The sequence below is a fragment of the Corticium candelabrum genome, chromosome 16, assembly GCF_963422355.1.
Source record: "Corticium candelabrum chromosome 16, ooCorCand1.1, whole genome shotgun sequence".
NCBI lineage: Eukaryota > Metazoa > Porifera > Homoscleromorpha > Homosclerophorida > Plakinidae > Corticium > Corticium candelabrum.
The window spans coordinates 2163760-2178742 of record NC_085100.1 but is presented as its reverse complement, the minus strand read 5'-3'; the positions used below and the strand labels follow the sequence as shown (position 1 = coordinate 2178742).

At 42.2% G+C, this 14983-nt stretch overlaps 1 protein-coding gene across 1 annotated transcript; it reads left to right on the top strand.

The window, feature by feature from the left end:
• Window positions 1–994: 994 nt before the first annotated feature.
• Window positions 995–10974, top strand: LOC134192475 (protein bark beetle-like). The gene is made up of 3 exons (XM_062661214.1): window positions 995–1364; window positions 4514–5848; window positions 5909–10974. The coding sequence occupies exons 1-3, from the start codon at window positions 995–997 to the stop codon at window positions 10972–10974; spliced, it is 6771 nt and encodes a 2256-aa protein (XP_062517198.1).
• Window positions 10975–14983: the final 4009 nt, after the last annotated feature.

Genomic DNA, 14983 nt, shown 5'->3' with positions numbered 1-14983 from the left:
TATAGACAGACAAGTAAACAGACAAAGTTATGCTTTTTATTGAACTAGTGTTACACACTGACACACACACACACACACACACACACACACACACACACACACACACACACCACCACCACCACCACCACCACCACCACCACCACCACCACCACACCACACACACAAAAGGGCCTAACTGATTGATAATATTGTTCATTCTCACGTTTTAGGATGCATTCTGGTGGCTTTGTCTTGATCATTTTCAAGTAATGTCATGTAGATATAAACGAGAATTAGAAATCGAACAACCGTCATAATATTTTTACGTTGTATAGCTACATCTTGATCGTTATCTAGCTAGAGTTTAGCATTACAAGTATTATGTGTTTACACTAATTGAATATTTCTGCCCAGATGTGTGTGTTTCGGGATGGTTTGCAGACGATTGTAGTCGAGGTTATTGTTTCTGTGTTGTTGGTTTGTGTGCAGCTCATGACCCTACCTGTTACCTATCTATAGGTGCTTGTGCAAATTGCAGTGTAAATGGGGACTGTGTGTCTGGATTCTGTCGCTGTCATTTTGGATGGGATGGACCATTCTGTGAAAGGCCTGGTCAGTACTCACTTTGTCGACTAGCCGATTTTCCGAACTCGACTAATGTGTCTGTTTTGCAGCTACTTGCTTTGGTGTATCAAACTGTACTAGTGCTTCTCATGGACTGTGCAAGTCGGACGATGTGTGTGAGTGTACACCAGGTTATATTGGTGAGGCGTGCAATGAGAAAGCGCGTTGTGATAACGTGAGCCATTGTTCTAATCATGGCGTGTGTGTCGATCATGATAAGTGTGAGCGTGATTTGGGATGGGCTGGTATTAACTGCACTTTCAACTCGTGCGAACTCAACGGATACTGCAGCGGTCAGTAGTTTCTTGGCGTCACACGAACTTTTTCTTTATTGTGTGTTGATTTTATAGGCCAAGGTCGATGCGTCGATTTTGATGTGTGTCAGTGTGATATGGGATGGGCTGGTGGTAGCTACACCTCTCCTCTCTGTAACGGTGTAGGCGTGTGTTCCCGTAACGGCGAGTGCGTGTCACCTAACGTTTGCCAGTACTACGATGGATATTCGGGTAGCAATTGTGCCGTTGCCGACGTTTGTCCTGAAGTGAACAATTGTCCTGGTAACGGAGTGTGCCTTTCCAAAACAAAATGCAGATGTTACTCTGGCTATTCTGGTAAAAATTGCAGTCAAGCGCAGTGCAAGCGAAGGAACGATTGTTCCGGTCACGGCAAATGCGTTGAAGTGGATCTGTGTGAATGTGAGTTTGGACACACCGACTCGAACTGCAGTTCCTACTCGTGCGAGACACATAACTTCTGTTCAGGTCAGTCAATTGCTAGATGAATAATGCAAATGAGAGTAGCATTTCTTTGCGTTGTTATGTGTTTGTTGCCCTAAGTTTGCTATCTAGAGTGCTTTACTAATGACTAGTTTAGTTAAGTTTCATGCGTTTATGTATACACAACGATTATTTATAAAAAGTCAAATTTGGCGTTTTCTGTGACAAATACGACTACTTCGTCTTTCTCGTTAATTTCCAGATACCATCTAAACGTTAACAACGAAAACTAAAGAGACTGTCATAAACCAACGCATTGGTACTACTCAGCGATTTATTGTACATATATAATAATTACTTTTTTAGTATTAGTCTTTTTGTAGTGTGTGCCGCACTTTCTAGTGTGCATGCAACTCACGTGCGAGGAAGACGGCTTGAAGAGCTGTAAACACTGTATAGTGAATTGTATGTAGAATGCTCTACTGTCAATTGCCTAGAATCCTACAAATGGTTTTCTAAATTAATATTAACAAGACAATCTATCAGTAGCCCGTTGACAGTCAGCTAGGAGATTGTCTATCCAAAGTACTGACTCGTTTAAATGATTGCCTGTATATATAGTAGCAGTGCCTCATGTGGTGTGACAACAACGCGTTTGATCCAAAATAAGTTTATCTCACGTTGTGTTTACATTGCCACAGTCTAGATAGTTGCAGCGTACATATATACCCAAGCTATAGCGCACGTTTCTAACCATAAGCATATTACTGTGAACAAGTTTACAGATTGTGTGTAAACGCTAGATTCAATTTGCTCTGTGTAACTGCATGGAGCCAAATTAGCCACCAAGCCATTGAAGGGCAAGTCTTCAGAGCCTCAGGTAGCCTTTTGTTGTGGCCATGTGCATCTCCCTTTGGGATCTTTTGTGCGAACGAGATCGGAACGCTTTCTGACGAATGGGACCCGCACTGTCTACCGCTATTGCAGCCTTCCGCGTTCGACGGTTAGTCAGCAAAAACTTGCCTTTGCTAGAACGCTCCGTCAGTCTCGCCTCCATGCAGTTGTTGTAATCGTCGATGTTTCTTTGATTAACTTCATCACGTGAAATTTGCATGCAAGTGGTATGCATGCAGGCAGAGCCCCCGTCTTGTTACTTAGAAAATTCCAGTCGCGCGATCATTTGATCGAGTTGGATAGACCACCAAAATTGTATACGCATTTGTCAAGTATTGGTTACCCGTCAAAACCTTCGTTTAGCACAAGAAAGCCTAGACGTGCACCTTATCCCATACTAGATCTCTTCGTGCACCCCCTCACAGTGCACGCCAAATGGCGTCATATTACAGCACCTGTTGTACGATGCTGTCGAGACCTCAGTAACCAGCGTAAACTAAAGTAAAAATCAAACCACACTCAAACGAACGATTTCAGAATGACAAAACAGTTGTTGAAACCAACTATGAGGGATTTACTCAATCGAGGCCAAATGAGTGTATACTAGAAATATGGCTAGCAATTACCAACAACAACAACAACCACTAATTCTAACCCTTGACTTCTCTTGCTTACTACCCTGTACAGTTTGTAAACACAAATACGTGGTACCAATACCTATTAATTAGCCAAATATATAGATTTAACTCCAAGCAACGACAAACTGCTAGAAGATTTAATGCAAGCTCAACCCTTCTCTTGCTCTTTCTCTTACAAACATTTTAGTAGAGATTAGAATATATTTTTTTCTTGTGTTCTTCTGTCGATCTGCATATATGCTAATTGCTCGGTGCTTTACCAGTGAGTACATGCAAATGTCCTCACACCTGCTACTGGTAAACAACCGGATAGATCGATCGCACTTCGTATCACAATCAAGCAACACGAAACGTAATAGGACCAAGACAGTTTAGAGACAGACGACTTGTCTCGTCGTACGAGACACAGTTAGTGCGGATTTACAGCATTTTGTGTGTAAACAAACCAATCAGCTAATTGGATTAGCTGCTCGCGTTTACTGTATTCCTAGAGTTGCACGTTTACTGCAACAACGAAAAAGGACGGCGTGACACGCGTTCCGCATGAGACGTCCAGCAACGACGAGCTTGCCATTCGGGTATGTTGTATAGATGCACGAGGTTGTATAGGCACGTCTACAGCAAATCTGAAAACGTGTTTGTCGTATGTCTATTGATGTAAGAACTCGTTGCATGCGGTTCACATGTTAAAGCTCTTTACGTGTGTAAAGCCACTGCCGTAGACGCATCGCTAGCGAAGCGTTGCGGCGTAAGCTGCCAAATGAGGCGTTCCGACATCCTAGTGTCGTCCGACCTCGAGGGCTGCTGCAACTCTACACATATATTTATATGTATTATTTACAAGTTCCTGCATGCCGTGAGTCTAATATCTTCGAGCTTGCTGACCTTCTTGTTGTCCATTTGGTTTACAAAACAGTCCCCGATCTAGAGACATACGACTCGATACCGTATGCGTAGGAGCAGGAAGAAAATGTTTGCAGCAACTGCAGCAACCATAAAACCGTCGATTTGTAGATAATCCTATACCATCTAGCTACAACTTATGACTAGGATTTAGCTTTTCGAAGTGGTGGCTTTACTACAGCGTAAAGATGGCATGTAATTTGTCTAGTCTGTCACGGTTACACGTGAGCTGCGCTAGCTGTGATGCTTAAACGTGCCATATCTGCAAGATACAAGGAGATTTCCATGATAGATAATAGAGTGACCAGCGGAGTTATGTGATGAAGTTGTGTGAATGTGGTTATTGCTTGAGCGGTGATTGTTTAGACAAATCATGATCTAATTTTAGACTTTACCGTAAATATTGATTTGCATACAAGTGTTTCATATTTAAATTTTAAACATGGCTCTAGGGGTCTCGATATTGGTACATGCTATGGCCTTTAGACGACCGACAAGAGCTAACGAGACTTACTGTAATAAATACCCACTCTAGCAGCTGGCCCAACGACGCCACTGATAGTCCTAGCGCATGTATCCTCTGATCAAATCATGTTGTGGTCATACTGTGCTAGATTTGATTTAGTAGATTGATTTGTCTTTCTGTCTGTAGCAGGCTACAAGCAATCGTGCTATTCTACTACACCATCTCCTTGTTTTGCCTAACAGGTAAGCGTTTCAGTGACATGAATCTACACCAATAATATATTTAAATTTTAGTAACATACGGAACTCCTGAGACACAGATTAAAAGAATTTATTCTTCAAGTGACACGTTAACGCTCGCCAAAAGTCCATATGTTGCAACCAGTGACATCACAGTCAGCCGAGGTATCACTCTCACCATAGAACCGGGAGTCACCATCAACTTCCAAGCTCGAGTCAGACTTCATGTCCGAGGAACTCTCTTTGCCAAAGGCTCACTGAACAATCAAATTTTGATGTTTCACAACATGACGGAAGGTGTCGATTCCACTTCTATTCGTCTAGTGGGAGGTCAGAGTCCCAAAGAGGGAAGGGTGGAAGTGTTCAACGGTCACAATTGGGGAACCGTGTGTGATGATTATTGGAATGCAGATAACGCTCGTGTTGTATGCAGACATCTCGGATTTGGTGAACCCGTTGAAGCATCCACACGTAGATTCGGTCAGGGAACGGGAATCATCGCATTGGCTAACGTGGACTGCAGAGGCGTGGAAAATTCACTGTTTGATTGCCAAAGAGCAAGCAGCTGGAACAACAACAATTGTCAACATTCAGAAGACGTTGGTGTTGTGTGTGGCACGGTTGGTGTTGGATATTGGGGAGGGATCGTGTTTTATGATGACAACACGATCGAAACCATCACGTACAACGCACGAAAGTACCACAGTAAAAGTGTTTTAGAAAATATCAAAATAGTCAACGCTGGAAAAACAATAAATAATGCTTCATCAACTCCTGATTTGTGGGTACCAGCTATCACCATAACAACAGCAAGCCCCTCCATCACTAACGTGTCTATTGTAGACGTTAGTCACATTGGTATTCAGGTTAACTCTATACATGGAGATGTCCACTTGTCTGGTCTTACTGTTGTAAACAGCAGCAATAGCGGTATATCGGGATCACAGGGGTGGCAATTTAGATGTGATGATTGTCATTTCCATAATGTCGGTGCAACTGCAATTGACATCACTTCTATTCCACTGATACTCAAACCACCATCCAATGCTCTATCCCACCGAGGAGACTCTAGTACAACTACGTCATACTTTATTGATGATCGTGGAGCATATCTCACATTCAGCGTTTCCAGCGACAAGGACTACACAAGTTCAATCAGCACAATGTCGGGATATGGACTTGCTATTACATTTCTTCGGTTTTCTGGTTATAGAGCAACACTTAGAGTAATAAACGAAATAACAAAACAGAGTGTGCTTGGGCGCAGCGTTAGTGGCAGAATTCCAGAAAACGTCATGGTACCTTATCACAAAGCAATTTTCTTTCTCGACCAACGATACAGCTATAGTTCATCAGACATTAAAGTTTTTGTATCAAGATATCCTATTGGTAAGTCTTTGTTAACCTGTTACAACTATACATTTCATTATAAGCATATTCTATGTTTAGGTTCTCGTGGAGAAAATGTAAACAATTGTAACATAACTGGACTCGTTCGAACGTCGAGTGGAATACGACTGTTCGGAAGTGCTGGCGTCCGACGTATCATCGACTCTGTCATTACCGGCGTAACAGGAACGGCAATAGAAATGAGTGGATCTGCCAATCAGGTGATGATTTCATCAACAAACATACAATGTCATACAAGCTCATGGCAAACTGGCATTCGAATCAATACTGATCAACACATGCTACAGATCGCTGATTTATATGTTACCAACTGTTACATAGGACTAGATACAAATCTATACGGCCATGCTACCGCTTCTGTCGCTAACAGCACTTTCACCCAGAACTCATACCGAGGAGCAAATGTCTACAGTCGTTATTATTACTCCAGCTACTTGCCTCAGACTCTACAACAAACTTCTCAGCTTCAAGTTTCTAATTGCACGTTCTCTGGAACTACAGACACTGCTCTTAATGTTGATATTTATGTCTCTGATTCCAACTCACACTCGGTTCACATCGATATCACAGACAATACGTTCCAACAAAATTTGCAAGCACTCTTGTTTACATGCAGATATCGTGACGGCTATGCCATCATCGCTAGAAACAACTTTATGAACAATAATGGAAAATGCTGCTCGGGAGTAATGGGTATTAATGACAATTATTATTACAGCAGCTCAATACACGCGCCAGTTATAGTTGAAAACAACGTCTTCACATACAACAGTGGAGAATATGTAGTGAGGTTGAATGCAAGAGCATCATTTCACTCTTCTCATCAACATGTTGACAGTTTGTTAATATTCAGAGAAAACGAACTGACAAATAACTCTCTGTCATCTCTCCCTACCGGATACGCAAAGTCTACTCCAAATGCAGTAATTGTCCTTACTGGTATAGGCTACATGAGCGTCTACAATAATATACTTGACAATCAAAATGCAAACACAGAGCTGGCGGTTCAAGTGGAAGGATACTCATCACTAGACACAATCAACGTCACACTCAACTGGTGGGGAACGGCAAATGAAGAAAAAATTGTAGAAAAAATATTTGATTTTGATGATCGTAATCACTTGGCAGTCGCTCAATATTTTCCGTTTCTTCTGTCTCCGTCCATCTCTCATGTTGCATCATCAAGTCATCCGAGATCGTATCCTCCATTTCTGAATTACAACAGAGAAGTTGGAGGCCAACTGGATACTGATTTTACATTAACTGCTTCCGGTGGACCTTACACTGTAACACGTGATGTGACTGTGCTAGCAAAAGCAACACTGACTGTAGAAGCGGGTGCCGTGCTGACTATCTTGCCATATGTTGGAATATTGATAGAAGGAAGGATCTTGAGTAAAGGAACGCCTGACAATCCCGTTATATTTACTCACATAGTAAAAGATGCCAAAAACAAATCAAATTCTGATACACAATTACTAGTCCGTTTCTCTGAACCTGTTAGTGACTCTTGGTACGTAATCGGCATTATTGAGCTGCAACTCAACGGATTGTGGTACCCACTTTGTTACAATTCACGATCGATTGACTATTCGTCATTCGACCGCTTTGCGTTATTGACATGCCAACAACTTACTTATTGGAACAAACATAATAATTGGCATTGGTGGTGGCAGGCTGAGTGGTTTCCTGCCCTCGGAGATCCTATTGTTCGTGATTTCTGGTGTCCCGAAAGCGCAACGTCGTTTAATAATTGCACGTTCAACACATCTAGCTACGCTCCTCATTCGAAATGTTTACAGGTTGTACAAGTTCAATGCTACTGCTATCACTCTTCGTGTTATCAACAATCGTCTCAATTTACTCAAACCAATTGGGCAGGTATCCGCTTTGCGCCAACCAGCACCGTCTCCAACTATCCTTTCAATCAGAAAACGCCACGATCCGTTCTAAACCACACGGAAATTATAAGAGCAGGTAATAGATATCACACGATAGTACCTTCTGTCCAATCCATATTCCGTCCTCCACAAACCAATGGATTAACTATCAAAGGCTCGACATCGACGGCTATGGAAGTGTCGCACTTACACGAAGAAGCTGTTATCAGCGGGGTGACCATTGTAGGGGCGGCTGGAGATGGTTTGGTTATCCGTAGACCACGTGGTAGTAGTCTGATGGTAGAGTATGTCACAGTCAATGATGTAGCAGGTGCAGGAATACACGTCTACGACTTTTCGTCTCTATTGTCTGCCAACGTGGACTATGAATCCATTTGCTCTGGACAAACTATTATATCTGTAGACCCAGAAGAAGGATCTTACGTTGGAATGTCTCAAGACGATCATTTACCAGGAATTACTTGCTCCGTTGTTATGCAAGGTCCACCTAACACTATACTCTCTGTTCGTCTTGTCAGTCTGAGACTTTACAGCGATGATAGACTTTACATACGAGATGGAGCTCAATCCGCGAGCTCTCTTCTCGTTTCATATTCTGGATACAGAACGAGTTCTAGTAACGCGCCAGTCTTGTCTTCCAGCAACAATATTTACATACAAGTGACAACAGGTCAGAAGACGGGCGCTCCTGGATTTGCTTTGTTTGTTGACGTCATTCCTACTACTGGACAACAACCTGTTGTTATCATCAAGTCAAGTTCTATTCATAATTCTCAGTATGGTGTGTACTTTCAGAATGCGTACGATGATGCTCGAATACAGAACGTCACAATCATAAACGTTCTCAATGACGGTGTGTATGTTTACAGTCATGAAGGTGATGTGATGGTTGATAACTGTACTATAGCTCATACAAGAGGAAATGGAGTGGAGTACAGGTATGGAGACGGACAACAGATTGTTACTAACAATCGAATTGTCAACGTTTCCACAGGAATATATTTGTACTACACCCCTAACAATTTCGGCTGTCACACGACGTTGTCTAAAAATTTTGTATCACAGGCCAGAAAAAATGCAGTTTTATATAGGACATACAGGAATAGAAGACGTCAGTGCAATATCGATATTTCAAACAATTTCTTTGAGTCTAATGAAGAAGGAGTTTATCTACAAAATGACTACAACTCTAACGCGCCACTGCAACTGGATTTCACCGTTTCCAATAATTTGTTCTCAAATAACAGCGGCACAGACTTATTCCTTTCAAGAAATGGAGATTGGAATGGAATATTCAATATTTACTCCAACACGTTTGAACAACATCGAGTTGGAAGTGGAGGATGTCTGACGTTGCAAGGTTATACGACTTCGTTGGTATCAACTAGCAATCTCTTCACACACAATAGAGGAACTTATGTTGTACGAATAGAACCACAAACCCTCACCCCATCTGACTTTGTATTTACCAACAACACAATGATCGACAACTACGTAACCGAAAGTGACACTTACCATCGAGATGGTCGCTCTGCCGTCCTGATTGTGTCCAATTCAGATCGTTTTCTAATCAAAAATAATCATTTTCATAATCCGAGATCTCTGTTTGAGTTAGGAGTCGAGATACCAGTTCAAAGCTCTCAAGAGCGAGTCATCGATGTGACAAACAATTACTGGGGAACGACAGACGAGAACATCATTATTGACCGCATTCATGACTTTGGTTACTGTTCTCGCTTAGCTTCTGCACAATATTTTCCTTTTCTCACTTCTAAAAACCGTCCTACAGCTTCCCCTTCCGTTTCTGCAACACTGGTTATCACTCGTCCTAATAGCATCGTACGAGGGCGTGTGTCGAGCAACACAATATTAGCAGCTTCTGGTAGCCCGTACGTTGTTACTGGAGACATCACCGTCTTACCTGGCAATACACTAACCATAGACTCAGGAGTCGAACTGAAATTCACTCACAATACTGGAATTCTAGTGGAAGGACAGCTCATTGCTCATGGCAACGACAATTCTCCAATATTACTGAGAGATGATAGCTTTGCAATTGGTGACCTGCAGCTAGAAGAGGGCAGTTTAAGACTCGTTGACGGTTCATCTCAATGGAGAGGAAGAGTGGAAATATTTCACAATGGCAACTGGGGTCCAGTCTGCGCTGTGCGTAATTACAGTGATTGGTGGCAACGGTGGGGAAGACATGATCATTATAACACTCGAGTGATATGCCGACAATTAGGATACTCTAACGCTAATCGGCAATGGCCGTACGTTGATCCAACCCTAGAAATTTCGACTACCGCAGCGTGGCTAGAACATGTATTGTGTAGAGGAGACGAAGAGACTTTAAGACAATGTATCAATTATGAATTAAAGAAAACTACCTGCCGCTACGGACAATTAGTGGCGTCATGTTACAGCCAAAATGTCGACGGTCATTATAAAACGCACAAATCCGTTTATCATTGGACTGGAGTTCGATTCTCTGCTCAAGCGTCCGGCAAATCTTCAATGAGAAATGTGATTATTAGTAATGCAGGAATAGCAAACGCAGGTCATATAGCTGCCGTTCAAAATGTTGGAGCAAACGTTGAGTTATTCAACGTCGTCGTCAATAAGAGCGCGTGGACTGGAATAGAAGTTAGTCATTCCCCCTATATCAACATATCTCAACTGACGGTGGAAGGGAGCGATGGTAATGGAGTCGAACTGATCAATACGGCTGCTAGTTCTATTACACACTTGACAAGCAACAACAATGTCGGTCATGGTCTGGTGATAAGAGTCGATAGTGTTTTACAAAGGATGTGGGATATTCCTGTCTTACATAAACAAATAGTTGATATCTGCTCAGTGTCCAAACTCTCGGCTGCTTCCTCGTTTTTCCTCAGATTCATAGCCACGCCTATTTCGAGAGGTTACTCCACCCAATCTTGCTCTGCAACAATTGACGCCACTTCTCAACACGTTATCTCTGTTCACATCATGGCTATACGGTTTCAAGACCGGTACTCATACGTTACCATCGACCAACAAAACGTTTTTCGGCAGAATCGATTAGAACCCAACTATCCTCTCCACTACACTTCACAATCTCAAACCATTACAGTTGACGTAAGAGCAAAATTTACCGACGAAAGATATACGTTAGAAGACAACTACTTTCTTGCTTACATACAGCAGCATCCCACAGGTTAGTGACAAACCTCTCAATAAAGCTAAACAATTTCTAAACAACGTTCTAATAATTTACAACATAAGAAATAAAAGTCAAATAATTAGCTTGATACAAAATATATAATAATACAGTACCCGTCAACCAGAACATTACTTTTCCCGGCATGTGGCCAGTTCTGACTATTCGAAATTTACATAACTATTGAAAACAGGCAGCTGTCCAACAGCTACTATGTTTACAATAAAGCTAACAGCGGCCACAACGTGTACCCTACGAAAGTACACAACACGTTGAATGTCTGGATTGCATGTTATAAAGAAAGATGTGTTACAAATATAATTCCAGAAGAGTAATGCGATAGACAAAGGGCTAAATATATAAGCAATATTTGAACTTTTACAGTTGTAAATACTCAACAGATGAGCTCCCATCACATTGCAAGCGCATTCCTGATGAATAACGGATTATCAGGCTTAGCACTCAATACCAGCAAGAGCAGCCACGAAAGATACGATTTCTCCCTCAGTGACTCTGTTGTGTCAAACAACACTGTCGGCGGGATTGACGTCGCGGCTACAAGCTCAGGGGACAATGGATACGGGTCGACAGTACATACTTTTGAATTAAGCAGAAATATCATTTCTCGTAACGGACAGTTGGCTACAACGACGACACATCTGAGATCTAGCGGTGTGAACATGCAAGTAGACAAATCCAACCTTCTCATACGAAACAATGTCATTGAGAGTAATGCAAGAAGAGCTATTACCTTAACGTTAGACAGAGGAAGTGAGAGCTTGTCTGTTGTTGTAAGCAACAATCAGATTGAGGCAAATATGGGAGGTGCCGCAGTGTCGTTGTCTGCAGCTAGTGGCACGACGGGACCGCGAGCATCGATCGCTGATAACGATATCAGTCATAATTCTGCCGGTATTTTGCACGACACATTATCTATCACTAACGTCGCTGCTAACGTGAATAGAAATACGTTTTACAACAACACAGCTCGTCACACCGTACGCTGGCAAACTGCATCACAACATTTGGTAAACAACCAGCACTGTTCACGTAACATCTTCTATTTAAATGTGGGGCAGAAACCAAACGAGAGGTGGACCATACTAGCAGACGGCGTTGCCGCTTCGTATAGTGGAAATGTGTTCTTCAACCCTGCCAATACATATGAAATGGTAGCAGGACCGGATCAATACCAAGGAAATCATGAAGCCAAGAACAACTGGTGGGGAACAGCAAACTTGAACAAGGCAGAACTGAAAGTATTGGACAAAAACGATGAATCTTCCAGAGCAAATATAGATATCACGCCCATTAACGACACCAACCCTTGGTCAGTTCGACCAGGTATATCTCTATCTGCCTGCACTGTCTTAACTTACAAATAATAGTTTCAACTGTGTATTCTTTAGTTTGTTCTTTTGGTTGGAAAGAATTCAAACAAAACTGTTATCTCTACGTAAAAGGAGCAAGAAGTTGGTCTGCAGCAAGTGCTTACTGTCAAGTAAGTGACCATAAGTCTATCAATCAGAGCTATAATACAATATAAGCAGAAGTTAATCGTCAAACTACCTCAATGTTTATTGTTGTCCGCTTTCAGAATCGAGGCGAAAAACTAGCATCAGCACTAAAAACAACAATGTATGCTACCCTAATACCGTCATGGTCAACTGCAACAGAAGTCTGGTCTCATAACCAAGGGTCTGACCAATGTGTCAGTCGAACATATGGTGGAGTGGAAAACAAAAGTTGCAGTCTCCATTTACCGTTTTTATGCATAATCATTCCTTCTGGTATAGCACTTGTAACTTAATAGTTAACTATATACGTATTCTGCCTTGTTTAGAAGACTGTCCAAACAGTTGTAGTCAGCATGGTCGATGCAACAGCAATACTCGAACTTGTTTATGCAACAAAGGATGGGCAGGAAGCGATTGCTCCGATTTTGATTGCTCCCAAGTTAACGAATGCTCGGGATATGGTACGTGCGTTGGACCTAATCAGTGCCGTTGCAGAGTTGGATGGAAGGTCAGAGTACACTATGTCTTGTATTCACTACTCTAAGCCACACACTTCGCGTATTTGTGTTGTTACTTCCAACAGGGTCGTGCCTGCACCACCACATATTGTGGATTATATACAACATGTCACGCATGCAGCAGACAAGCAGGATGTGGATGGTGTGATGAAATGCAGCAATGTCTACCGGGATTGGGAATTGGGCCCGACAAACACATCTGCTCGTCATGGTTCTACTACGCTTGTTATTCCCCACAGACAACTCATTCCTGCTCGCAGCGAATTAAGGTAAGCAATTGTGTAGTGATGAGCAACGGAAAATGTTTTTATAGTTAACTGCTATTGATGTCTACGTAGGAGATCGGATGTAATGATCCGTGTAATTGGAAAGTGGCAACAAGCAGCAATGAAACGTGTCAACATTGTTACGATATTGACGCTTGTTACAACGGCATGGTGAGACTACATGTGTAACTAAAACTTACGTAGTAATCAGTTTAACTTTGTTTGTGCAGGGATCTTGTCCGTCGTGGAACGAAGCTCAATGTCCATACGGTAGAGTGACTCCAGACTACGGACTGGACATAAACGAGCCAAAAGTAGCAAGTCACTTGCCTCTTTCTCAACCGTCTGCTCGTCAGAAAAGCAAACGTCATAGTACTTTTGATCAAACTACTCGACGTTCTTCTGTCGATCTCTTTAACGACGTCAAAGTGTTTGGTAGTGATCATGTTATATATCGTATGATGGGACACCTCACGTCAGAAGAGTCACTCTTCATTACCAAACCATCTCTACCTCTTTTCAGTGGTCACATCATGGCTAGCAGTCAGAGTGGAGGAATTCTAGATAAAGTATCTTCTGTTGGCAGCATTGGATCGTACCAGTTGATCCACAGCAGACCAGCCACACTAGAGAACGTTATCAAATACGCTGACTTTCACGAAAACGTCGAACTGGAGTCTGTTATTCACAAGGTTGCTATAGAACACACTCCTGATTCTGACGCACTGCTATGGATCATGAACTCCAGCTTTCCGACTTTGACTGGAGCGTCGAGAACGGTAGTTATACCGTCCAGTAAGCCAGTCTATAAATGCGTCGGTGATTGGCTCAACGGCACGTATGTGATTGCCATTGCCAAATCTTCAGAAATCCTCGTAAATGGAGAAGCTATTGTGAGCAATCAAAGTTTCGGATTTATTGAAATAGTGCAGTCGATCGAAGCGTCTGGAGGTCACACGTTCGTCCATACAATTCTGGCCGATTGTTCCTCTACCACAGCACCAGATTCAATCAAATCATTCATTAGAACAAAGAGTAGTCCATCTTCTAACTTGTTACCGTCTATAACAGGAGTAGGAGGAGATGGTCGACTGGGTCTACTTGTTTACGAGAATCAACTGCCCAGCAATCTCGACATAGCAGTCGGTGACGCAGTGGTAGGTCGGCCCAGCGGTTCCATCGCCGGTTACGTTAAAGACAAATACAACTCGTTTGATGACAAGATCACATACATTGAATTGGAACCGACCAGCGCTATCGGCAAACCTCTGTGTGGATCAACGAATTCTGATGGAATTGTAGACAGCAATGATGACGGTACGGAGTTAGACGACGTTGTGATCATTGTCGGTGGGACTGATATTGCAAATAATGCACAAATAATACACGATAAAATCGAAAAAGGATCTCTCTCATTGTCTGCATGCGACCCTATGTCATCAAGCAACCTAGAGCCCACATTCAGTCTAGATCGTATTCTCAATCCTCAGGTAAAGAATTATATATATATATATATATATATATATATATATGTAATATATATACGTATTACATATCATACATGTCATCCCAGATTTCGGTTGGCTTTGGAACTGCTTCGCTAACAACAGAAATCAAATTGTCATATGATCCCAATATTACCATGACGTTCCGAAGTAACCACACTTCACCATTTGTTACCAAGTTTGGATTTCAGTTTGACGGGAATGT

What these genes read in the sequence shown, in the direction of transcription:
- LOC134192475 (XM_062661214.1), top strand. Translation starts at nt 995, where the DNA reads ATGGGATGGGCTGGTGGTAGCTACACCTCTCCTCTCTGTAACGGTGTA. An exon ending in GACACATAACTTCTGTTCAG is followed by an intron (nt 1,365 to 4,513) that starts GTCAGTCAATTG and finishes TTTAAATTTTAG; the next exon opens with TAACATACGGAACTCCTGAG. An exon ending in TGTATCAAGATATCCTATTG is followed by an intron (nt 5,849 to 5,908) that starts GTAAGTCTTTGT and finishes TTCTATGTTTAG; the next exon opens with GTTCTCGTGGAGAAAATGTA.